Source organism: Acinonyx jubatus, chromosome C2 (assembly GCF_027475565.1).
Source record: "Acinonyx jubatus isolate Ajub_Pintada_27869175 chromosome C2, VMU_Ajub_asm_v1.0, whole genome shotgun sequence".
NCBI lineage: Eukaryota > Metazoa > Chordata > Mammalia > Carnivora > Felidae > Acinonyx > Acinonyx jubatus.
Window position 1 is genome coordinate 69,436,152 of NC_069384.1, and position 27,006 is coordinate 69,463,157.

Genomic DNA, 27,006 nt, shown 5'->3' on the forward strand with positions numbered 1-27,006 from the left:
TTCCTCCCTCACGGCTCTATGTGTGTCCCTCCAGAAGCTGCGTGCTTGGTGGAAGAGGATGACCTTCCCTGATACAGGTGGACCGTTCTTCAGCCAAGTGTGTAGGGGTAGCTGCTCTCTCCTGCTAGGGTCTCCAAACAAGCTCTTAAAAGCAGGAGAGGGAGACAGTGGAGTTGGAGAAGATGTGGTAACAGAAGCAGAGGCCAGAGCACAAATGATGGCTGGTTGCTGGCTTGGGAGATGGACGGGCCCACCACCGAGGCCCGCAGGCAGCCTCTAGAAGCTGCAAAAAGCAAGGAAATCTCCTGTAGACCTTCTGGAAGGAACGTGGCCTTGCCGATGCCTTGATTTTAGCCCAGTGAGACCCACTCCTAGAACCGTACATTAGAGAATATATTTGTGTTGCTCTAAGCCACTAACTCTGTGGTAATTGTTACAGCAGGGGATAGGAAAGTAACACAGCAGGACGGGGGACTCTATCTATTCTCTTCTTACCCTGCACCTCCTCCTGCCCTGACAGCCCATCCTCACCAGCTACTAGTGCGGCTGGGACTCAGCACACAGCGGGCCTTCTGGGAACCTCGGGTGATTGGTCCCTGCCCCTGCAGAGTTCGGGGCTGGTTCTGCAGCCTCTTCCTCCACTTGCTCTGACCTCAGGAGTGAAAGCCCACCACTCGCCCCCCTTCCCTTTCCAGTGCAAAAGGCCAACACGTGTCCAGGTAGGAGTGGAGCTGAAGCTGGAGTGTTCCTGGATCGTGCTTACTTAATTCCTATAAGGATCTTCTGATAAAGTCCCATAAAATATTGAAGATGGGTTTTTGTTATCATTTCTCAGCCTTCCCTTCTCCTAGCACACAGAGTGGGCTACAAGCCCCTTCAGGACCTGGCCCTTGCCTTGTAATTCTCTTGCCTCACACTGCCTCACTCTTTTGCCTCTGAAATCTTGAATTACCGCAAACACCTTTCATCACGCTGTCCCCTCTGTTGGGAATGTCTCGCCTCTCTTCTCTTCGGCAAGTGCTTGGATGCAGGTCAGATATCTCCTCCTCTAGGGAGCCCCTCCTGACTGCTATCAAGGGTGGCTTAGGGCTTCTCTGCCTATTCACAATCCCTGTGTCTGCCTCTGTCACTGCTCTTACTGCTTCTGGGTCCCTTCAGTTCTCCTCACTTTCCTCCTCTGCCCATGGAGAGGATGAAGCTACCACCCAAGCTCCCTCTGCCACACCACCGCAGAAGGAAGGAACATTTCTGGCCCCACCCCACCTGGCTTCTTATGTTTGCTCCTCCCCATGGAAGCAGGAGGCCAATCTGATTGGTCAAAGCTGGGACCACGTTTCATTGGCGAACAGGACCCAGAGTTGAAAGGCAATGTGTGGTCACCTTATGATCTCTGCTCATCTGTTACTGGGTGATGAGGTCAGCTGGTCATTCTCTCTCTTAATTCCAGCTCCTCATCCCAGAGTCTTTGGGAGAAGTGATATATATTCAAAAGGAACAAAGTTAGACACCACAGGCCTCGCTTCGACCTTCTGACCTCAACCGCATTCTCCACTACTGCTCTTACACCTTTGTCCAGGTATTAATACATAAATTGGAACATTGTTTCCCATCCTTAAATATACATCCTCATTCAGAAACCTGGAGAGGAGGAAGGCAGATGGAATCCTGAACCTCGAACTTCCACATTAATTTATAATTGTTTATACAGGATATACTCTATTGTGTAGGTCAGAGGACTTGTTAGCATGACTCTCGGAGACATCTGAGAAATGACCACTGTTCTGGTTCCCAGCCCTGAACTCAAGAATGTTCTAGAATGAGGTTGTACTCACCCTGGAAGTGTGAGGGTGGTGGCTGAGTTCATCTCTGTTTGAACGGCCTGTAGTCATATTTTTACATTACAAAGCTCTGAGATTGGTGAGGGGTACCTGGCTCAGGTGAGGTGGTCTTGGGCATGTATACAGTGGCTCCAGCCATGGATGGATAGATGGATGGGAAGGTCAATGGATGGGTGGGTGGGGGCGGGGGGTAGATAAATGGCTAGATCAATACATGATCAATACATAGATGGGGGAAGGATAGATCATTGGATAGATTAATCAATAGACAGCATGGCCTGAAAGGTGACAGTCATGGTCCTAGAAGGTGTCATATGACCCTCACTCATTCACATTCTCATCCACAACAGTGTATCCCTTGGCAAAATCTTTAGGCCAGAACTTTCCCCTCCACCTATTTTAGAAAATGCTCCTAGTCTCACTGCCATAAACCCCGACTATGCTGACAGTTTTGAGCAGCCTTTGGATAAGCAAACTGTCTGAATGATCCAGTGACATCTGTGTCTCATTTTTCTGACAACTGTACTTACTTCTGGCAACATCCCTTATGTGCCACCTCAGATCCTCTCTGACCCACCTGTCTCTGGGGCCAAGGCCACTTGTTCCATCTCAGCCACCACTGTAGTGACCAGTTCTGCTAGGCTCCAGCCAATTTCCCACAGAATAAGGTTGCTGCTTCCTGCAGAACTTGCTAGGTGCTCACAGAGTGCAAATCACAAGTATGGTCAGGACTGAAGCAGGGAGGTGGTTTAAATCTCATGGCTAAACTTTGACTGTGGGAAACAAAAACCAGTGGCTGAACTCTCGTCCTTTTCTCCTTCTGCAAGAAGGTCCTGAGATGCAGGTGTCCCTACAGTCTCTCAGAAGGGTACTTCGAGATGGAGCGTTTAGCCGCCCCTGATGCTAAAGCGTTGCTCATTCAATGTGGAGCCTCTTTCCCTGCTTCAGTCCTGTTTCCTTTCGCTCCTGCTTCCCTGGGCGCACCAGGGAACTTCTGCTTCCTGCAGATCCCAGGCTATCATCTGATTATTGTTGTACTGGTTACTATGACCATTTACACAATATGGTTTGGGTGAAACACAAGATTTTTGGACCTAATAAGATGGTTCGGTGTGTTTAGCATCTGCCTCCCACACAAGACTGTGAGCTATTCGTTTAGGTATCCCCAACACTGAGGGGAATGCTGAAATTCTATACCCTGTCCTTCTCTTACTCTTTTCTATAACATGAATCAGATTGGCAAAGTTCTCACCTGGATACTTGAATCCTCTGCTGTGTGTGGTTTTCAAGCTCAGTACCACCTTTTTCAGAGGCATTACTTTTTTAGCTTGTTATGCAGAATCCAAAAGAGTAAAACGCAGAATTGTTAAAGGCTTCTGTGGTAGGCTGAAAAGGGGTACCCCCAAAGATAGCCACATCCCAATCCTTAAGGCTCTTGAGACGAGGAGATGATCCTGGATTGCGTGGACCCTGAATGCAACCACACGTATCCTTATGAATGAGGCAGAGGCTGGCACTCACAGAGGAGATGCTGTGTGACCATGGAGCAGAGAGATTTGAAGATGTTGGCTGTGAAGACAGGAGTAATGTGGCCACAGGGCAAAGACAGCCTGCGGCCACCAGCAGCTGGAAGAGGCAAGGATGGCATCCTCCCCAGTAATCAGAGCCCCTGGAGGGAGCACAGCCCTGCTAACATCTTAATTTCAGTGACTGACTTCGAACGGTGAGAGAGGACATTTCAGAAACGAGGGCAGTTTCTTCTTGAAAAGGGCCCTCAGAGATCACCAAGTCAGGCCTTCATGAATATAGTCCATTGCATTATGGTGTTGCTATTTACCACATGCCTAATGGGTTTGTTTTCTTTAATGCAAATGGTGCCTGAACAGTAATCATAAACGTGGCCTCATTTTCTAGGAGAGAATGAGATCCAACTGGCTTCTCATCATGACCTTCCCATCCCTGCTTGCTTTAACCCATTCCATCCAGCAGGCCAGTGCTCCTCAACACAGGGCCCGAGGATGGCTCATGTGGAATCACTGGGACACTTATTAAAAATGTAAAGACCAGGACTCTGCCCCAAACCTACTGAACAAAAAACCCTATGGATGAGGTGCAGAAATCTGCACATTTAACAGGCCTCCCAGGTGAGTCTCAGCACACTGGCTTGAGAACGTCTACTACAGAAGAAAGGGGTCAGGATGGACCCAATGGCATGTCCCTCTGTCTCAGTGGTGAAACCACCGACTCTGGGCCAGGTGCTGAATTTACCAGGGGAAGCTACTGCCCTGGCCTCCAGGACTGCATGCTTGTGATGAGTGCCACCCTGAGCTCACAGAGGAACCAAAAGAGTCTTGTCCCCTCATGCGTTCATCCTGCAAAACAGCTGCAAAGGTGTCCACAGAGCTGGGGACCACAAAGGCTTTTGAGAACGTGAGTCACCATTAGGTATTTCATGGTAATTTAACTTTTGAATTAAAAAGACCTTCCCTAAACAATAATGGCTTACAAATGCGTGTGCCCTTTAATCTTGCAATTCCACTTCTGGGAATGTATCCTACGCATACACTTTATGCTTGTACATATGTACAATATTATTCACTGCAGAACTGATTATAGCAGCGTAAGATTGGAAACAATCCAAATGTCATCATTGTGGAATTGATGAAATAAATTATACCACTTTCATACAATGAAAAATGATGAGGAAACCGTATATGCATTGATGTGGAAATGTCTCCAAGTTAAGGGGAAAAGCAAGGTACAGAACATATATATATAACATTTTACCTTTTGTGGATAAAAAAGGAGTAGTAGGAATCCACATTCCTATTTACTTGTGTATTCATAAAGACATGCTGGAAGTATATATAAGAACAGTGACTACGTCTGGGACAGGGGGTGAACACGGGAAACGAGGATGGGAGGGAGAGTTTTCACTCTATGTGATTATCCTTTGGGGTTTATAACCATGTGAGTGTATTATTTATTCAAAAAATAAATAATACAATAAAATTTAAAATAACCGTTTATTGTGGCCTTCAGAACAAGCAACCTGGGCTGATTCTCCATACCACCTACAAGTCTTGATGTTTGTTGTGGAGCTCTTCAAACTGGGTGCATGTTGAGGAGGCCACAGCCACTCCAGTGGTTACCCTGGTGAGATGTGGTGCTCCAGACCAGAATGCAGATGCCCATTTTCCAGAACAACAGTGGGAGGACAGGTCTTTGAGTTTCTTACTGAGGAGAATCAGCATCATGAAGGTTCTGAGATTCAGATCCATTGTGCACAGGACAGCTCCAAGAAAGGAGGGCCCTTGGGCTGCCTACTACTAAGCACTCAGTACCCTAGTACTGAGACATCAGCTGTTCCCGACTCACAAAGGAAGAATGGTGGTAGCGATCCCGAGTAGCGAAGTCTGCGTTCTCCTGGGTGAGCTGAGTCATTTGCATGTCAACCCTAGCCAGGGATGGCGCCAAAATTATCTGCTCTTGGGGAGATCTCAAGCTCCTTCAGTGAAAGAAACACAGAGGGCAGTCAGAGAGACGAAGTACTGTAACAGCAGAGATGAGTCTCCTCTGGGATAGAGTAACAATTTACAAAAATGTCATTGTGCTATTATTTTGTACTTATTATTTAATATGGATTTAAATAAAATAACTGCAGAACACTATGTGTAGAATAGTTTATGAACCCAAACTGTAATAAATATATATCAAAATAAGGGGAGAGAGTGAGATTTATCTCTCTTTAGTAGAAACAGGTAAAACTGCATCCACCCAATAGGAGGCAACCCACAAAGATAACCATCCAAATGGTATCAAGTTGGGGCTCTACAGCTTTGCTTTGTTTTTCTGTCAAATGAAATCATGGAACGGAGAGGCTGGAAAACTGAGAAGAGTAGGAAGAGAAACTCCCTCTTTGGTTCTTTGGAAAGGCAGTTGAATGAGGAATGGTTCCCAGGGCTAAGGTTTACATAGGAACCAGCTACGATGGGAACTGCAAAGGCTTTTGACACTTTGTTGGTCTGAAGACAAAAAGCAAGTCCTGATATGGATTCCATTGTCACTGAAATGTCTACATACAGTTGGAGTTAAAATAATCCAGTAAGGAAAAATGTCCGGGATACAAGAGGAAAGTGCTACAGGCAGAATGCAGTAAGGAAAGATCAGACGGCAGTCAGGGTACCTACTGAAGATGGATAGTCACAGCTCTGCCACTAGTTAGCCTCACGGCGCCAGGCAAACCTCTTCACCTCCGGTGCCTCTATTTTTCTCATCTTTCAGTCCCTATCAATTCCGTCAGTCTGTGTTAGGTCCTTAAGTCATACCTTAAGCATGGATTTCCTTGTTAAAATTTTACTTAAAAAGAATCATCTACTTCATGAGTAGTTCCATGTGTGAGTTGTTTAAAGAATATATTTGAGGGGCGCCTGGGTGGCTCAGTCGTTAAGCGGCCGACTTCAGCTCAGGTCATGATCTCACGGTCCGTGAGTTCGAGCCCCGCGTTGGGCTCTGTGCTGACAGCTCAGAGCCTGGAGCCTATTTCAAATTCTGTGTCTCCCTCTCTCTGCCCCTCCCCTGTTCATGCTCTGTCTCTCTCTGTCTCAAAAATAAATAAACATTAAGAAAGAAAGAAAGAAAGAAAGAATATATTTGACAATTATTTTTAAAAGGTTCTAAGCTTGTGGAACGTCAGCAGGAAGCTCCAGCTGTCGGCTGCAAGATGTGCTGTTACAGAAGTTCAGATCACAGGACTAGAGCTTGCAGCTGCTTGCTGAGAACATACCCAAATCAGAAAGATGGGAGGCTTTCTGAGAAATGAGTTAATTTCTCTAAAGGTTGGATCTCCAGGAAGTGAGGTTAGGAGGTGACAAAAATGCCATGCCAGTCAACATACAAGTGTTTTTGCTGATGTATTTTTTTGTTAATGCCCTTTTTTTTTTAGCTGAAACCACTGCATTCTTCTGAGTTCGGGGAAATAATATGCTTCACTTTTACAGCAGAATGGCCTGAGAATTCTCACTTGGGCAGTTGCTAGGACTTCTAAAAGAAAGTTCTCTCAAGGCAAGGTCAGGCCAATTTCACATAATTCTGGGAATTATATGTGTAACAGAGGAAATAACATAGCCAAAGTCCTTTGCCCAAACACATTCTACAATATTATTCTTCTTTGGTTTTGAAGAGCCTCTAGGACTATAGTTGTGGTGGGTGGATGGAACAAAACCTTCCAAACTACAAAACAGAAAACACAGCTAGCAATTTCTACTTTTAAATGAATCACCATGTCTTGGTCCTTTCACCCTCCTGAATAACCACCAGGGTACCTCACCCTGTAGCCATGTGAGGCCAGCAAGTGTGATGTTGACACTTAGCTGATGCCTCCACCACCCACTTTACAAGCCCACAGAGCTTTCAATAGTGTGCACTGGGTTCCATTCCAACCAAAGCACTATCCTTTTCTAGGAGGAATAATCTCCTCCTAGAACACTGCTTTTTCTACATAGTACTACAGTGACCTCAGAGGTGAGATTCCTCGAGTTCAGAGTGCAGCTTAAGGAGTAGTGACCTCTCATGGTCATTTATAGGCTTTAAACCCAGACATGCCTAAAAATATTCCTGCGAATCAGATAAGGCCAAATACTGTCAATCACACATCACTTGCAGCTAGCGCCAGATTCTTTAGGTGACTTCTACACAGAATCTATGTCCACTCAAACTCTACTTTCCCCTAGGACTAGGTGTTAGGGGAAAATGCCGGTGTGTTGTGACATGTCATCCAACCTGGTGCCTCAGACTGGAAGAGAGGCCAAGAGGTGACCCGCCCCCTTCTATAGCTAGGCAAAGGATGTTAGCCCAGCTTCCAGGCAGACAGGGGTTCTCCACACACACACCACCTCCTCCCAGCCCTTTCCCTGTTGGTTTCCATGGCCCCTGCTCCTTTTTGTCATCATCCTAGGCTCTAACACCTAGGTTTCATCTCTTCACCAACTTGAACGGATTGCTAGTGCTTATAAAGAGTTGTCTTTAAAAGAATTCTTAGGAGGGAAGAATGGGGAGTTAGTTTAATGGGTATAGGCCTTCTGTTTTGTAGATGGAGAGTTCTGGAGATGGATGGTGCGGATGGCTGCATGACGATGTGAATGGACTTAATGCCACTGAACTGTATGCTTAAAAATGGCTAAGATGGCAAGGTTTATGATATGTGTATTTTACCACAATAAAAAAAAACTGGGGCAAGAGGATTCTGAACTTACATCTGGGATCAATGGGAAAGGCTCCCATTATCCATTAGCAATGTCAGGGCATGGAAGGTGCAAATACTATTAAGTATGACCCAGATATCTATAGTTTCAGAAACAAACCAACAAAATGAAACCAAATAAACACTTGGTTGGGTCCTGACTGGATTTGCCCAGCCTGCCGCTTCGACTCTGCACTGGTATTGAAAGGGGAAGGAAGTGATTTTCCAGAATCCCAAGGCCTTCAAAGTTGAGGAAGCATTGCTACTGGAAGGGTGTTGGAAAAAGAGGAGAGAGATGAGAGCACTCCTGAAACCTTACCTTCTACATGAGCCCTCCTCCTGCTTCTCAAGACAGTTTGTTCTTCCCTTTCCCTGTGTATTTGAACATGGAGAGCCCACAGAAATCCTCCAGCATCTCTGCTCTGTTTCTGTACTCGTTTTCACCAATACAATCATGTCAGCTACCTCTGATTTGAGATGGCAGATGGGTGGTGTTTCAGGCCTTAATCTTGTGTATGATTGTGTATTGATGCTGGTGTGTCTTAGGCTGCACACTGACAGCAACTCTCTTGACTCATCACCCAGCGATCACATTCTAAATAAAGCCTCTATTCGTGATTCCTGAGGGTAAGAAGGGAAGAAGCCTGAGCCAGAGGAAGCTTCTGATGAGCTGAGGCTGGGGGGCAGGGTTGGGGGGGGGCAGCGAGAAGCAGAGTCTTAGTGTCCTTGAGGTTGTCAAATGCCAGGTTCCCATTCCACAGTTCGCTTAAACCTAACCAGGGGCTAGACACCCTTAGTACCATACCCCTCAGGGCCCCAGAGTAGCACAGACCTGCAGGAGGGGATCAGAAGAGACTTCATCCACCTGAGGAAGCTGAAGTTGGAGGCTGATCCTACAGGGAAGACATATACACAAATATTGATTAAAGGCTCTATGTATGCATCCAGGAGCTCAGTTTTAATAGTGTGATTATACGCTCTCTGATACACACACAGAATTAGCACAGTTTTTTTTTTTTTCATTTTTCAGTTTAACTAAACTTTATTCATGGTAATACTCCGACAGCAACCAGCTAAGGACTTTGTACCCAAATGTAGTTTTCAAACCTATATTTCAACAATTTCTAAAATTCAAAATCCCAAGAAAGAAACTAAATACAGTGCTATACAGGAAAAAGCAGAGGGTTTGCTAACTTCAGTCTTAGGAATTTAAAATTATTTTGATAATCTCTTAGATTCAAATCGATAATACATTAAATACATGGTATAAAATCCCCTACTAGACCATTCACTCTTTAAGGATAGAAAGGATGTCTTTTTCATCTTGGAACACTCACAGTACAACACCCACAGAACCTGGCACTTAGGATGTTTCAATAGGTGTTAAGTGACTCACATACCTCAATATGTAGAAACGTCAGAGCTAAAGTTTGAAGTTTGAAGTGAGACTGTTGTGATACTACCCAAGTATCTTGACATCAGACACACTGATTAGAATAGGACTTATCAACTTTTTTTTTTAATCCATCCCTTCTTTGATGTGGGTTTTTTAAAAATCTCACATAATAAATTATATATATATAAAACTTTAGGAAATCAAATCAAATGGTGCTTGCTTTGGCAGCACATATACTAAAATTGGAAGGAAATCAAATCAAACGTAATTTTTTTTAAATGCTTCTCCAAATTTTATATATATGTATAGGTATATATGTATACCTATACATGTATATGCTTACATATGCATACATATATGCGTATATGTATGTATGTATGTATGTATATGGTACAGTGAATATATATCTACTATATACACCAAACACACATATATACATATATATACATAACATTGGTTAATAAGATAATATTCAATATATAATCAGAATGTTAGCATTATGGGGCTTACATTAGAATCTTGGCTAATGTCAACAGTATGCCCCTAATAACATTTATTTCCTCAGTTTCATTTAGGGTTCTTATGGTTAATGGGAGGACAAATTTTAGATCTGCATTAATTCTACAATTGTAAGAGAAAGTTCCTAATATATTTTGATACTCTCAGTAGAAAGAAAATAAACATTTTACTGACCCTTCTTATATGTGATCACTTAGGTTCTAAATTATCTAAATTTCAGGTGTAGATTGGCCTGAAATTTTATTTCATGTTTTCCTGTGAATAAATTTCTGGGAAATATTTAAGTTTCTCAACATCAAACTAATTTCTAAGAAATTTAGAAGCAATCACTAATGTAATCCCTATGTTAATCAAAATATATTCTGTCCATTAAACTAGCTGATACTAGGACCTCTCCTTAGCATGACTTTTTCTAAAGCATTATTTTTCACATAAGTGGGACTTAAAATGTTTGCAGTGCTTTACTTTCAAAACTCTACATCAGGGGCACCTGGGTGGCTCAGTCAGTTGAGTGTCTGACTCTTGATCTCAGCTCAGGTTTTGATCTCAGGGTCTTGAGTTCAAGCCCTGTGTTGGGCTCCAGACTGGGTGTGAAGCCTACCTAAACAAACAAACAAACAAACAAACAAACAAGTAAACCTCTATACATCAAACTATTCTAATTCTGAAGAACTTTTTTTTTTCTTTTCAGTTTGCCTAGATTGTTATGGTTTGATTTAGTTAGAACTTGAAACTAATTGCTTCATTTTAAATTGGGGCATCATAGAATTTTGTTTAAAAGTGCTCTCAACTGTATATATATTTTTAAGTTTATTTATTTTGAGAGAGAGAGAAAGCACACGCTCATGGTGGGGAGAGCAGTTGGAGGAGGGGAAGAGGGAGAGGGGGAGAGAGAGAATCCCAAGCAGGCTCTGTACTGTCAGCATCAACCCCATAGTGGAGCTGGATCTCATGAACCGTGAGCTCATGACCTGAGTCAAAATCAAGATTCAGACATTCAACTGACTGGGCCACCCTGGCACTCCTCAACTGTATTTTTTAAACAGCTTTATTACTGAGGAATAACTGACATATAATCAGAGTACTGACTGTGTTTTCTTACTTTATTATTGCCACTCTGGAATTTGTGGCCTTGATCCTGGAGGTGGAGCTAATTCCTAGAGATAGCCAACTCCCCTGTGAGCATACTTTTGATATACAAACCAACCAATCCAGAGCCCTTACCCCCAATCTCCTCCTTTGTTAAACTCCCACACACGGAGATACTCCCCTGCCAGGGGACAGCTAGTGACTCCAGGGCCAGGGACAGCTAGTGACCACTCCTCAAGCCCAGAGCCCACTGAAATTATTCAAACTATCCAAACCTAAACTCACTCAGCTACCTACCTGCCTCACCCATTCCTTCCCATTAAAACTCCAATTATGGCTCTCAGCCTTGTTCTCTTCTCTTCTTCTTCTGCCTCCTGACCAACCTGGTCCTTCCCCATGTGGCCCTGAGTAGTATGCCATGCTTCCTCTTTCTAGGGGTCTGTCAGTATAAACTTCTTCCTTCTTGACAATCACTTGTGTGTGTGTGTGTGTGTGTGTGTGTGTGTGTGTGTGTATCTTACCATTTCTTTGCCTGTGTTTAATCTTACTAATTAAAACAAATCCTGGGTACATTTTTAGAACAAACTACATGTATTTAAAGTGTAAAATTTGGTAAGTATTGACACATATATGTACTGTGAAACTATTACCACAAACAAAATAATGAACAAATCTATTACCTCCAATAGTTTCCTCAAGTCACTTCATAAGACCTCTCTCCCACACATTCCCCCAACCCACAAACCCCATCCAAAAGCAACCACAGATCTGCTGTCATTATAGATTAGTTTGCATTTTCAATAATTATAGATATATGAAATAATATACTATGTACTCTTTTTGTCTGGTTTCTTTCACTCATCATCATTATTTTGAGATTCATCCATGTTACTGCATGTATCAATAGTCCATTCTTTAAAAAAAGTAAGTTCATTCTTTTTACTGCTGAGTAGTAGTCCATTGTATGGCTGTACTACAATTTATTTATAGAGTCACCTGTTGTTGGACATATGGGTTGTTTCTAGTTTGGGGCTACTTACAAATTAAGCTGCTATGAATAATCATGTACTTTTTTTGAGAGAGAGAGTGGGAGAGAGGGGCAGAGAGAGAGGGAGAGAAAATCCCAAGCAGGCTCCACACTGAACGTGGAGCCTGACGTGGAGTTCAATTTCACAACTGTAAGATCATGACCTGGGCCAAAATCTAGAGTTAGTAGCCCAACTGACTGAGTCACCTACGCGCCCCATGTCATGTTTTTAATGGCCATATTCTTTCATTCATCTTGGGTAAATAACTAGAAGTACGGTAGCTGGTTCATATAGCAGGTATAGATTTAACTTTTGGGGGGGGGGATTTTATTTATTTATATATTTTTTTAATTTTAATTCCAGTGTAGTTAACATACAGCATTATATTAGTTTCAGGCATATAATATAGTGATTCAATTCCCTTCATCACCAGCACTCATCACAACAAGTGTACTCCTTAATCCCCATCACCTATTTCACACACATACCCTCATCTCCCCTGTTTAATTTTTTAAAACTTTTTAACATTTATTTATTATTGGGAGACAGAGCCTGAGCATGGGAGGGGCAGAGAGAGGAGGAGACACAGAATCTGAAGCAGGCTCCAGGCTCTGAGCTGTCAGCACAGAGCCCAACGCGGGGCTTGAACTCATGAATGAAAGATCATGACCTGAGTCGAGGTCAGACGTTCAACCAACTGAGCCACCCAGGCGCCCCTCCCCTGTTTAATTTTTTAATAAATTGCCAAACTGTTATACAAAATGATTGTATCATTTTTACACTCCCACCTGCAGTGTATGATAGTTCTCCTTGGAATATCTTCACCAACATATGACATGGTCAGTACTTTTAATTTTAGTCTTATAAATAGGTGTATAGTAATATGTTATGATTTTAATTGCATTTCCTAATAACCACTCATGTTGAGCATCTTCATGTGCTCATTTGCCATCCATTTATGTTCTTTAGTGAAATCTATTTAAAATTCTTGCCCATTTTTGCTGTCATATTGAATATTGAATATTGAGAGTTTTTATATGTTCTAGATACAAGTCCTTTATAAGATATGTGAATTGCTAATATTCTCTCACAGCCTATGTCTTGCCAGTATATTTGGAAGATCAGAGTTCTCAGTTTTGATGAAGTCCAATTTTTCAACTCTTTTCCTGTATTGAGTGTTATGTCTAAGAAATCTTTGCTTCACTCACAGTCACAGTTTCTCATATTTTATTTTAGAAACTTTATAATTTGGGGTTTTACATTTAGTTCTATGATCTATTTTGAGTTATTTTTATATTGTATGATGTATGCATTGAATATGGATTTCCAGTTGTTACAGCACCAATTGCTGAGAAGACATTTCATTCACTGAATTGCCTTTGCACCTTTTTTGAAAATCAACTGACCATGTATGTGTGGGATAATTTTTGGACTCTCTATTTTGGCTACTGATTTATTTGTCTATCTTGATGCCAATACCACACCATCTCGATTGCTTTAGCTTATAATCAGTCTCGAAATCAGGTAATGTAAGTTCTCCAACTTAGTTCTTTTACAAAGCTGGTTGGACTACTCTAGGTTTTTTGCATTTCCATATAAATATTTTGGAATCCATTTGCCAGTTGCTACACAAAAGGTAGCTGAGATTTTTATTAGGATTGTGTTGAATCTATGGAACAATTTGGGGAGAACCGGCATTAAGAATGCTGAATTGGGTGCCTCAGTAGCTCAGTCGGTAAAGCATCTGACTCTTGATCTCAGCTCAGGTCTTGATCTTAGAGGCGTGAGTTAAAGCCCTGCATTGGTCCCTATGCTGCATATGGTTATATTCAACTTGTTAATGTTTTGTTATGATCTTTTGCATCTACATTCATGAAGGATATTGGTGTGCAGTTTTCCAAAGAGTTTCTATGGAATTAATATTCTTCTCTTCCTTAAATATTTGGTAGTTTGCATTAGTGAAGCCATCTGGGCCTAGAGTTTTCTCTGTGGGAAGGTTTTTAATGACAAGGTATTTACATGACCTGAATAGTCCTACGTTTCTTCTAGAGAGAACTTTGGTAGTTTATATCTTTCAAGGAATTTGTCCAATTTATCTAAGTTGCCACACTTATTGGCACATAACTGTTTATAGTATTTCTTTGTTTTTCTTTTAATATCTGTAGACTCTAGTAATGCCATCTCTCTCACTTCTGGTATTGATAGTTTTATAACTTCTCTCCTTTTATACTCATCAGTATGGCTAAAGATTTCTCAATTTTACTGATGTCACGTAACCAGATTTTTGTTTCACTGGCATTCTCCCTATGTAAAATTTTTATTGATTTCTACTTTGATATTTATTGTTTCTTTTTTTTCTTTGTATTTGGGATTAATTTGCTCTTCTTTCTCCAGTTTCTTAAATTGGAGGCTGGGGTCATTGATTTCAGACATTTCTTCATTTCTAATATAAGCATTTGATGCTATAAATTTCCTTCCAACTACTGAATTAGCTTCATCCCATAATTTTGAAATGTTACATTTTCATTTTTGTTCAGTTCAAAATATTTTGTAATTCCACTTTTTTTAAATGTTTACCTTCTTTATTTTGAGAGAGAAAGAGAGCATGCAAGCAGGGGAGAGGCAGAGATAGAGGGAGAGAGAAGAATCTCAAGCAGGCTCTGCATCATCAGCACAGAGCCTGACATGAGGCTTGAGCTCACAAACCATGAGATCATGACCTGAGCCAAAATCAAGGATCAGATGCTTAACTGACTGAACCACCCAAATACCCCTGTAATTTCACTTTGGACGACAAGTTATTTAGTTTCCTTAGTATTCTTAGTCATTTAGTGTTATTTAGTGTTCTTTGGTTTCTAAATATTTTGATAACCAGAATATTATTCTATTACTTATTTCTAATTCCCCTTTAGTCAAAGAACATACTTTGTTCTTGAATTTACCTGAATGCTTTTAAATTTGTTGTGACTTTTTTTTTAAATCCGAGAATATGGTTTATCCTGGCAAGTTCATATATACTTGAAGAAAATGTATATTCTGTTGTTGTTAGGTGGCATGTTCTATAAATGTCAATTTGCTTGGGTTTGTTGGCAATGTTATTCAAGTCTTCTAAAGTCTTACTGATTTGGAGCACTTGGGTGGCTCAGTTGGTTAAGTATCTGACTCTTGATTTTGACTCAGGTCATGATCTCACGATTTAGGAGACTGAGCTCCATGTCAGGCTCTGTTAGCTCGGAGCCTGCTTAGAATTGTCTCTCTTTCCCTCTCTCTCTGCCCCTCCCCCACTAGTTCTCTCTCTCTCTCTCTCTCTGTCTGCTCAAAATAAACATTTAAAAATAAATAAATAAAGTGTTACTGATTTTATGCCTACTTATTTTAGCAATTATTGAGAGAGAGGTGTTGGAATCTCTGACTATAATTATAAACTTTTCTATTTCTTTTTGCAGTTCTGTCAGGTTTTGCATCATGTTATTTTAAAGCTCTGTTTCTTTTTTTTTTCTTTAATGCTTATTTATTTTGAGAGAGAAAGAGAACATGAGTAAAGGAGGGGCAGAGAGAGAGGGAGAGAGAGAGTCCCAAGCAGGCTCCACCCTGCCAGCACACAGCCTGATGTGGGGCTTGATCTCATAAACTGTGAGATCATGACCAGAGCAGAAATCAAGAGTTGGACACTTAACCAAATGAGACACCCAGGCACTCCTCAAAGCTCTGTTCTAAGTACATAAATGTTAAGGTTTGTTATATCCTCTTGATGCATTTTTCCCTTTACCTTTATGAAATGACCCTCTTTATATCTCTGATAAGATTCTTTTCTCTCAAATCTGTTTTGTCTGGTGTTAGTATAATCAGTCCAGCTTTGTTTTGATTCATGTTATCATGATATTATCTTTTCCCATCCCTTTACTTTTAACTTATTTGTGCCTTTATTATTTTTTTTAATGTTTATTTATTTAGGCCGGGGGAGAGTGCAAGTGTGTGCGTGTGTGCTAGCTGGGGAGGGGCAGAGAGAGAGAGAGAGGGAGAGTCCCAAGCAGACCCCATGCTCAGCATGGAGCCCTGTGTGGGGCTTGATCTCACAACCATGAGATCATGACCTGAGCCAAAGTAAAGAGTCAGACCCTTAACCAACTGAGCCACCCATGTAACCCATGTGTCTTTATATTTAAAGTAGATTCCCTATAGGCAGCATATAGCTGCTTTTTTATTGAATCTGACAATCTCAGAGTTTATACCTCTGAATTGTGAATATTTAGACTATTTATATTTAGTGTGTTTATTGATATAACTATATAGGTATATAGGTATAGTAGGTTTATTGATATAGCTGTAAACCATCCTTCTGTTTTTTGTTTGTCTTATATGTCCTTTATGATCATTTTCCTTTTTCCTGCTTTATTTCTATTTGAGCCTTTCTTAAATTCAATTTTATCTTCTTTATTGGCTTATTAGCTATAACTCTTTGTTGTATTATTTTAGTGGCTGCTTTAGGACTTGTAGTATACCTTTGTAACTTATCATGGCCTACCTTTTTAAAAATGTTTGTTTATTTATTTATTTATTTATTTATTTATTTATTTATTTTGAGAGAGAGAGAGAGCGTGAGTAGGGGAGGGGTAGAGAGAGCAAAAATCTTAAGCAGGCTCCACACTGTCAGTGCTCAACCCCATGAACTGTGAGATCAGGACCTGAGCCAAAATCAAGAGTCAGTCGCTTAACTGAGCGCCCCACCCAGGTGCCCCTATCGTGGTCTACCTTTAAGTGATGTTATAGTATTTCACATTAGTATCAGAAACCTAAAGCAGTATGTTCCCATTTCTTTCCTCCTCCCTTGTGCTGCTGTTGTCACCGATTTTACTTCCACACATTGTTATTATTTACCTTACAAGTTGTTATTATTTTTTGTTACCATTTATATGCATGTTATAGTTTTCCTCCTAGACTATAATAAGCTACTTGAAAATGAGATTCGAATCTGAATTAGTTGGCATTTAATAGGTGCTCAAAATGCAGTTTTTTCAATGAAAGCTAAACGAGAAGAAGGAAGATGGCAGCAAAATGGCTTACCAAGGTGAAGCCCTGGACTGGCCCGACCGATATAGAAATACACAATGGCAGCAACACCCATGTTAATGAGGGTATAGACCCACTGGATCACAAACATGATGAGAAGGGACCCAACAGCCTGTGGAAACAGAATACGAAGGCAAGTCACCTAATAGTTTATCACGTGGTAAGCAAGTCACAAGGTAAAGACTTCAAGAAACAACAGTCCCTCTAATCTACCTCTGATCACTATAAATTCTAAATAGAAGTTCACACATAATTCAAAACACTGCACTTAAGCAGATAGTTGAAGAGGCACCCACCCAAAAGTACCCTGTAATCAAAACTATCAATAAATATCCTACCCTAGCTCCTTGTCCTACTTCTCCCTAGAAGAAACAAATTAGAGTGAAATCATGCTAATTTGGTATACCTAGAAATTTAGTGACCCAGAGGTTATCACAGATGATTAATTATTTTTTAAAGTAAACCACTGATTGAAATAAGTGATTCATTAAATATAATCTTGCCATTTGTAATCCCATCTAAAGTCTAATGTAACACACTTAAATCACATTGCTCCTAATTAAGGGTGTCCTTTTTCCTCTCCCCTCTGCAGCTCCCTAGATCAACATCTCTACCTGAATTCTTTCTCAAGGACAATTGAGATAAAAATGAGGTAACTCACCCCTAACAGGGAGACCCAGGGGTTGCACATGTGGGTGTAGAAAGAAATTGGTCTCCTCTGGATATCTTGGTCCTGGAGCCTAGACTTCAGGAAGAACTCTAAAAAATAAATGAGCCGAATCCTTGGTTACCAATTTGTTACCAAACCCTTTTCTATTTTTAAGAGCAAATATCTATGAATTCCTCCTCTCCAGTTTTGTAACTCAGCCAAAAACAATCTCCATTCACCTCAACTATTAACTCCCTTGACCACACTTGAGGCTAGTAACTTTACATCTCTTAAATCATGATTTCAATCTATCTACCCCTGCTTATCACTTCTTTTTTCTCATTTACTCTGCTGTCTCCCACCTCAACTGTTCATAGCCTACAGAGGGAGCTCCAGTCAATTTGCCCTGGTATGTTTTTGCTTTCTATTACTTACCTCCTCTTTTCAGTACCCTCTTACCCAGCTAAGATTCTATGATCAAAGACTAAGAGCATTCCCTTGCTTACATTACTTGCTTCCACACTTCCACACTTCCACTCCTCAGTGGTCTTACACCTAGTCAACTCATTCTTCTACTCTCTGATGTAACAAACTTATGACCTCTTCTCTCAAAAGAGAGCTTTTATATTCTCTCATCACCAAAGCTACCAAGCCACTTGCATCTGTATCCTCTCTTCTGCCCTCCCTCCTTCTACAGTGGATGAATATCCCTGGCTCTTACATAAGGCACATCCCTCCACTAGTGCCCTGCTCAAGGGCTTTGTTTTTGCATCATCACTTTTTTCCACCAAATACAAATAGGCTGTAATTTCTCCCACCTAAACAAATATTTCCCAGTCATCCCTCAGCTACTGCTCTATTTCTTTACCTTCCTTAGAGCTAAATTTCTCAAAAGAATTGCCTATACAGTTTCTACCTCCCACTATTTCCTCAGCCCACTCTTAAGATTGTAAACAACACTAAATTTCCCTTCCTACAGTTGCCAATGACGTGAAACTTCAAATTCAATGGTCAACTCACAGTCCTCATCCTACTGGACCTTTCAGACAGCATCTGACACAAGTGATCTCTTTCTACTTGTTGAAACACTACCTCCTCTTGGTTTCTAAGATGACTTGCTCCCCTTGTTTTCCTCCTATCTCACTGGCCACTTCTTGTCAGTCTCCTTTGCTGGCTTACCACCTCCTTCCAGCTTCTGAATATTGGAGTATCCCAGCATTTATTTAGTCCCCAGCAATCTTCTTATTTCCATATATATTCACTCCTAGGAGATCTCATCTAGTCTCAAATGGCTTTAAATACTATCCACGCACTGATGTTCCAATTTTATATCATCATCGACCTCTCCCTTGAACTGAAGTCTTTAATATTTAGTTGTCTTCTTAATATCTCCCCTTACATGGCTAACAAACACTTCAAACTTTAACATGGTTAAAGCAGAAATCTATTTTCCCCAGGTCTTCTTGATCTGAATAAATGACACTACCATTCACTCAAATATCAAAGATTTATCCTGGACTCCTCTTTTTCACATACCTACATCTATTCCATCAGTAATTCCTGTTGATCCTACCACCAAAATGTATCCAAAATGTGACCACTCCATTGCTCTCCCATCCTAGTCCAAGTCACTTTCATCTTTCATCTGATTTACTGTATTGTGTTCCTGTAGTAGAAACCACAGTCAGAGTATATCCAGGATCTCTCACATCTAGGTGTAGCCAGATGACTAGGTTCTCACCACTGGAATGTGAACAAAAGTGATAAATGTCACTTCTGCACCAAGGTCTTTAGGAGAATAGGTATGCCTCTTCTTTGTGCCCGAAATATGAATATGGTAACTGAGTCCTGACTTTGTATGACAAGGTACTAAGGGATAGTAAAGTCAAAAGAATAGAAGGACCCTGAGTCCCCGAATCAATACATGGAGGAGAGCCTTCCTAGACTATTAGTGCAAGTGAGAAATAAATTTCCATTGTGTTTGAGTCACTATGTTTTTGGTTATTGTTATAGCAGTTTAGCCTACCTTTATATATCTTCAACAGGGTTTGGTTTGGTTTTAGTTATCTCCTTAAAGCCTAAATCTGATCATATCACAACCCTGACCTGCATGGCCCTTTCCTCACTGTACTCGTCCTATCCCTCTCCCCTGGCTCATTCCTCTCCAGTTGCTGCTGGACCTCTGCTGTTCTTGGAATTTGCCAATCCTATTCCCACCTGTACCTTCATACACACCATTTCCTCTGCCTAGAACTCTTCCCCAATATCTCTGCATGGCTCTCTCTTTTATACAATTCAGTTCTCCATTAAAATATCCTCTTCTCAGAGATATCTTTTCTGAAAACCTATCAGAAACAGTAACCTTTCTCTCCACCCTAGTCTCTCTCTCTATCCTGTTACCTTGCTCTATTATCTTTGATAGTACTTATCACTTACTGACATTACAGTTATATATTTGTTTGCTTATTTAGTATGTGTCTTTCCCTGCTAGAATGCAAGCTCGATGACAGCAGAGGCCTTCTATGTCTATGCAGAATGTTCCCCATACCTGAAACAGCATTTGAGATGTGGTAAATATTCCTTACAAGTGGTTAAATGAATAAAGAAATCATCCTAGCCCCCAAGGTAGCCTTTATCCTTTCAACATCTGTCTCCCTTCATTATGTGCTTCCTACTATTATACTTATCTTTTGTACCTCCATACCTTGAGGGCAATGACTGTCTTTTACATCTCTAAATGCCAAATCTTGGCATTTAGAAGTTTGTGTATTGGAAGTGCTCAATAAATGTCTCCTCATTAATTGTGGATTAAAATAAACTCTGCCAAGGTTTATGACTGATTTGAATTAATGGCTTTATTACTTTTTTTAAAAATGGGAATACTATTGATTACCATTAATCAAATTGTACAATTTTAACATGCCCAAGTCATGATTCATTTTTTTAATCATATGCTTAGTGAAATACAGTTGTCCCCTTGGTTATTAAGACGGAAGAGTATTGTTTAAGGACTTAGATTTTTTGCCTCTCTGAGATCTGTGAAATGTTAAGCTCACCCTTTCCCAGTTAATCTCAGTCTCACATAACCTCAATTACATTGTACCTAAGGGAATCGTATGTATGTGTGTATGTTTTCTAAGGGCTCTGAGGGGAAACAAAAGGAAGGGATGTGCTCTCCAAGCAAGCACAGTGCAGTTTTATATGTCAGCAATGTGAGGGAAAATGCATGCAAGGATTCTCAACTAACCTAACTAACTTGAATAGGTACAACAAAGCAGGCAGACAATTTTTCTGAATTCTGAACAGGTATGGTTTCAAAACCCTTCCAAAATGACTAAAAAAATTTTTTTCTCTTGTCAAGGATTTTGCTAGAAGAAGCAGGTCTTACAGACTAGTGGTGGGAGAGGACAGTCTCTCATGTTATAGATTCTAAAATAATAACCAAGAAAGCAATAACCAATAATAACCAAAGGGGTGCCTGGGTGGCTCAGTCGGTTAAGCATCCAACTCTTGACCTCGGCTCAGGTCATGATCTCATGTTTTGTGAGACTGAGCCCCACATCAGTCTCTGTGCTGTTAGCACAGAGCCTGCTTAGGCTTCTCTCTCTCCTCTCTCTGCTCCTCCCCCACTCTCTCTCATGCTCTCTCTCTCTCTCAAAATAAATAATAAATAAACTTAAAAAAAGAGAAAGCAACTTTACTTCATCACACCTTAGTTGCAAAACAAACAGGTAGACAAAGTTATGCATTAGACATGTTAAAAATATCAAATATAGGGGCGCCTGGGTGGCTCAGTCGGTTGAGCATTGGACTTTGGCTCAGGTAATGATCTCTGTTTGTGAGTTCGAGCCCCATTTGCACTCTGTGCTGACAGCTTAGAGCCTGGATCCTGCTTCGGATTCTGTGTCTCCCTCTCTCTGCCCCTCGCCTGCTTGTTCTTTCTCTCTTTCAAATAAACAAAAATTAAAAAATATGTATCAAATATAATAAACATAATTATGTCAATTTTTAAAATAACAAATTAAGTAATTTGATAGAAGTTACTTAAAATAAATATTAAACCTGATTTGTTCATTTTAGCCACTCTGACTCAGTGTGGCTTTGATTTATATTTCCCTGACGATGAGTGACTTGATGGGGGGGGAAGGGGAAGTGGGTGATGGGCATGGAGGAGGGTACTTGTTGGGATGAGCACTGGGTGTTGTATGTAAGCCAATCTGACAATAAATTAAATTAAAAATAAATAAATAAATAAATAAATAAATAAATATTAAACCATCTCTGAAAATGCACTCCATATCTTTATCAGAATAAATAAACACATAGTTTTAGTTAACCTGTACAAACCAAGAATGTGCATTGCTATAGTCCACAAAGGATCATGTTTCAAGTCCATATGGTATTTTATTAAGTTGATAATATAATTCTTTTAACCACTTTCCAAACGTTGCACATTTATTTCTAATTTGCTACTAGCACAAACCATGCAGCTATGACCATCTTGAACACATTTTATGGTTTATTGTTTGATTTTGAGTTGTTTCCTTGATATGCAATTCCCCCAAACAGATTTACAAAGTTAGGGCAATGAAATAGTTTTATATTTCTTGTTATATCATGAAAGATAATTCTCCAGAGAGAATTAACCAAAGATGTTATGTCAACTATACTTCAATAACAAAAATTTAAAAAGAAGGAAGAGGAGGAGGAGAACGAACCAGAGGGACTTGCAGCGATGGCAATGTGAAGTGCTCAGTGAATCCTCTCCACAAGAAATAAGTATAAAACTGGTCAAAATAATAAAAAAGTATTCATTCAGCTCTAGAAGTTACAAATGGAGACAAAAATTAAGAAGTATTTATTTTTCAAAAACTGATGGAGCTGAGGGTCTGAACAGTGAGAGCCTATGGCCTGATCTCCCATCCTTATTCCCGTTCTTACCAGCATGGAGCTGGTCAGAAACCAGCAGTTTCGCTGCCAGAGGGGGCAGACTTGTGAGTTGTGCCTTTATAAGCTAAACATGGTGAGTATAGTAGAAAACTGAAAAGGAAAAGTCCTCAGTTTTGCTAGCCTGAGGTTGCAGACCCAGCTAGATCAAGCAGTGGACCATCAGAAACTTAATGGGAAGATCTAGAAATGAGAGAGTCACAGAAAGACTATGGAAGGACTATATCTCCCCACATTTCCCTGGATGACTGAAAAACTATGCTCCTGCCTGGGGAAGCCAAACTGAGACTGGCAAAACCAGGAAAGACTGGAAAACTAGCTGCAACTTTGACTGCTTCCCAACCTATACACAGATCCACTGGCAAAGGGTGGAGCCTTATGGGCCACGTAGGCACAAGGGCAAACTCCTTAGAAGCCAGGCTAAAAGTTAAAAATAAGAATAAAAACCTGAGTAGAAACATCAGAATCCACAACCACAGGGGAGACAGATTCCAAAGTTCAAATCCAGGAAATTTACTAAAACAAACAAAAACATGGAAACATATATCAGAATCAGGAGTTGCCACACTATATTATCTAAATTGTCTGGTTTTCAACCCAAAATTACAAGACATGCAAAGAAACAAGAAACTGGGGCACCTGGGGGGCTCAGTCGATTAGGTGTCCGGCTCTTGGTTTCAGCTCAGGTCATGATCTCATGGTTTCGTAGGTTCGAGCCCACATCGGGCTCCAAGCTGACAGTCCGGAGCCTGCTTGGGATTCTCTGTATCCCTCTCTCTGCCCCTCCCCCCACTTGCACTGTCTCTATCTCTCTCAAAATAAATAAACTTAAAAAATATAAAAACAGGAAACTGACCCATGCTCTGGAAAAAAAAGCAATCAAAAGAAACTGACTCTGAGTGCGCCTGCACTGAGTTTAGCAGACAAAGACTTCAAAGCACAGTATAATAAATATGTTCAAAGAATTAAATAAAAATACAATGTCAGTGACTTAAAAGAAATATGATGGCAATGACTTTCAAAATAGGGAATATCAACAAAAACATACAAACATTACAAAAATGAAAATTCTATAGTTAAAATGTACAATAACAGAAATAAAAAATTTACTCTATGGGCTCAACAGCAGATTTGAGATGGCAGAAGAAAGTATCAGTGAACATGAAGATAGATCAGTAGAAATTATCCAAACTGAAGAACAGAGAGGAAAAGGTAGAATAAAAAAGAACAGAGCCTCAGAAACCGGGGGGGGGGGGGGGGGGGAATGTAAAGTATACTAATTAATGTGTAGTGGGAGTCCCATAGAGATGGGAGAGAAAGAGAAGAGCAGAAAAAATATTTGAAAAAATAATGGCTCCCAAATTTGATAAAAAACTTTAATCGACAGATCTAGAAGGAATAAATCCACTGGAATTGCTTTCAGCAATGTGTTCATATACCTGATAACCACAAACCTATTTTATTTAATTTTTTGATGGCTTAATAGATGTGCAAGATATATTGAAAGTGGTTTAATTTTATTCATTGAATTAATACGATGGCCTAGTTTATAACAGATACTAACAGCTAGCAGCATATACCTTGTATAGTGGTTCAGAACACAAGTTCTAAAGTGAAAGGACCTGTGTTCAAATTCTGGCTGTCTCATATCCTGAGCAAATGTTTAACTTCTCTATGCCTCTGTAAAATGACAATAACAATGCCTAAGTCTGAGCTTAGATGAGATAATCTGTTAGGTGCCTATCTCAGTGCCAAGAACATGGGACATGTTTGAAAAACACTGGCTATTTTTAACTACTAACAATATTTTACACTTAACAATAAAAGTTAGTTTGTTGAATGAGCAATGAATGAATCTGGGCATTGATTTTTCAAATGTAAACTGCATATTCATCTGCATGCTTCTTTTTAGTAGAATCTGGATTTTGACCTTCCTATTTTTAAAAATAATATGCATTGGAAGGTATGCTTTTATCGGCCGTGCTTGTCAGAATAATTGTTTCCTTCTGTGACACTGTGTTGTACAAATGTTTTTTATTTCTATTTAATCAGATCCTTTTTGTCTTTGATGATAGTCTTCAATAGTCAGAAATATCTCTCTTGCACAGCTGTTATAAATAAGGAATTCATGGCTATATAAGGTAAAGAATACAGCCCAAGTTAATCTTTTTGATCCATTTGATTTCAACAATGTTTACTCAATAGTGATTTGATTCTTATTATTGTATGACATCTGGTTTGTCACAGATTAGGTTCTTATGATAGTGTAATTCTTTCTATTCTACTTTACTGATCAATGTTTCATTTTTTTGAAGTTAATATTTGCTCAATTGTGCATCAATTTAGCCTTTACTGAGTGTTTTCTGCATGCTGTGTACTGTGTGGGAATACTGTGATAAATATAAGGTGGAAAGACATGGCTTGTGACTAAAGGAAGCCCACAGTCTAAGGGCAAAGGAATAAAACTAATATTTCTTTTCCTCAAGACAGACAGACACATGGGCCTGAAGACAAATGTGTAAAAAATTCGATATAAATGTATAAAACAATGTGTTAATTCCTCTATACTGCTAGCATAAATCAAATGTTATACTTGCACAGGAGAGGAAATCAGGAAAGCCTTCTCAGAGGGAGTGTAAATGTGTATGAAAAGTTGGATGGATTTTAAACTATACGTTGGAGTTTTCCAGATGGAGAAGCGGGAGGTGAAGCAGCTGTGAAGACAGAGCAGCATATGCAAAGGCGGGAAGGGATGAAGAACAAGATGTGTTTAGGGCATTCATTTAGGTCTAACTGGAACATACAGAGTATGGGCCATCATGAGGAAAATGGCCAAAAAGGTAGTACAGAGCAGGATTGTAAAGAACCTTGCAAATCCCACCAAGGATCTTGGACTTTAGATGGAAGAGATTTGATTCTAGTGAAGGTTTTTAAGTAAGAGAGACATGATAAGAGTTTTATTTTAGAAAATCATTCAGTGGACAATGGGAAGGAAAAACAGGATATGGGAGAATCTGGAGGCAGGACACTGGTTTGCAGACTTAACAAGAGTCTGGGTGCTGTATAGGAAGGGTCTGCACCAAGGTACAGGCAGCAAGGATGAAGGACAGGGAGTGGTCAACAGCTATGACATTTCTATGATTGGGCAACTGGGCAGCAAGCACTTCATTGACTAAAGATTGCAAACTGACTGCACATCTCTCCTGGAAACCCACTGAGAAAACAGAAAAGGAATTAGATAGGCATAAACCCACAAGCATAAGGAGAATGAGGGAGGAAAGATAAAAACAGATCTTGGAAGATGGAAAGGTGACAGGGGAATGGTAACAGAGTGAGCAGAGCAGAGAAGGATGAATTCTAGGCCCTACAGATAGGGTACCAGCAAGGAGCAGCCCAATGCACCCTGGCAGGCCCCAGCAAAGTTCAAGACTAGGCAGTGCCATGTCCCTGGGAAGTGATAAGGTAAAGGCATTTGGTTCCAAGACTGTATCTGAAATAGCTGGAAATCAAGATCCTTTCTTCTCCCCACACAGCTAGGTAATAACTCCTTTGCCTGACCCCTTTCCTCTGAAGAAATAAAACCAGTGAGTGCCTGGACTTGGGACACCAGGCACAGCAAGAATGAGTAAATGGAGCTAGAAACTGTATCCTAACAATGAGTATCTGTATCCTAAACAATGAGACACCCTAACTCCCCTACTTCCCTCTGCTCCCTGAATGCATGCAGCCATCTGGGTAAGACAAGAGATTAAAGGATTCTCCTCTGGAGGAACTGAAGAGTCCAGAGGTTTTCAAAACCTCTAGATAGTCACTTTTTGGGATCCTCCTGTGCAAAAGCTAGCCTACAACCTAATCATTATATAGTGAGGTGCCCTAATCAACAGGCCCTGACCAGTATACAGATCTTCTAAACAACGTTTTAGTACTTTACTTCTAAGTAGGAAAAGAAATCAAAAGTTCAACAGACATTTTAGTAAAGCCTCTGAGAGAGAGAGAGAGAGAGAGAGAGAGAGAGAGAGAGAGACCAAGCCAAAGGGAAAAAGATCTAGAGAACACAAGTCAGTAAAAAGAACAGAAAAAGACTTTAAAGGGAGAATAAGTAATATTACCAGAGAGATAAGATAAGCCATTGTATCCATAAAACAAGAATGAGATGACGTTCAAATAAAAAAAAAAGGGATAAGAAAAAATTGGGTTAAACCAAAAGCTCTTAGAAATTAAAACCATGA

The 27,006-nt window shown here is 40.4% G+C and overlaps 1 protein-coding gene across 8 annotated transcripts in view; it reads right to left on the reverse strand.

The window, feature by feature from the left end:
• Window positions 1-4,848: 4,848 nt before the first annotated feature.
• The window catches only part of SLC12A8 (solute carrier family 12 member 8), a 139,338-nt gene continuing 117,180 nt past the window's right edge, over window positions 4,849-27,006 (reverse strand). For 5 of the 8 annotated variants that reach the window (XM_053220969.1, XM_053220967.1, XM_053220965.1 and 2 more), the window contains 4 exons: window positions 17,843-17,940; window positions 17,176-17,293; window positions 8,885-8,972; window positions 4,849-5,346 (listed from right to left, as the gene is read on the reverse strand). In XM_053220969.1, coding sequence (XP_053076944.1) covers window positions 5,184-5,346; window positions 8,885-8,972; window positions 17,176-17,293; window positions 17,843-17,940 — 467 coding nt within the window. In that variant the 3' untranslated portion in view covers window positions 4,849-5,183. The remainder of the gene's footprint in view (window positions 5,347-8,884; window positions 8,973-17,175; window positions 17,294-17,842; window positions 17,941-27,006) is intronic. The other 3 variants (XM_015082302.3, XM_053220970.1, XM_053220971.1) reach the window with 3 other exon arrangements.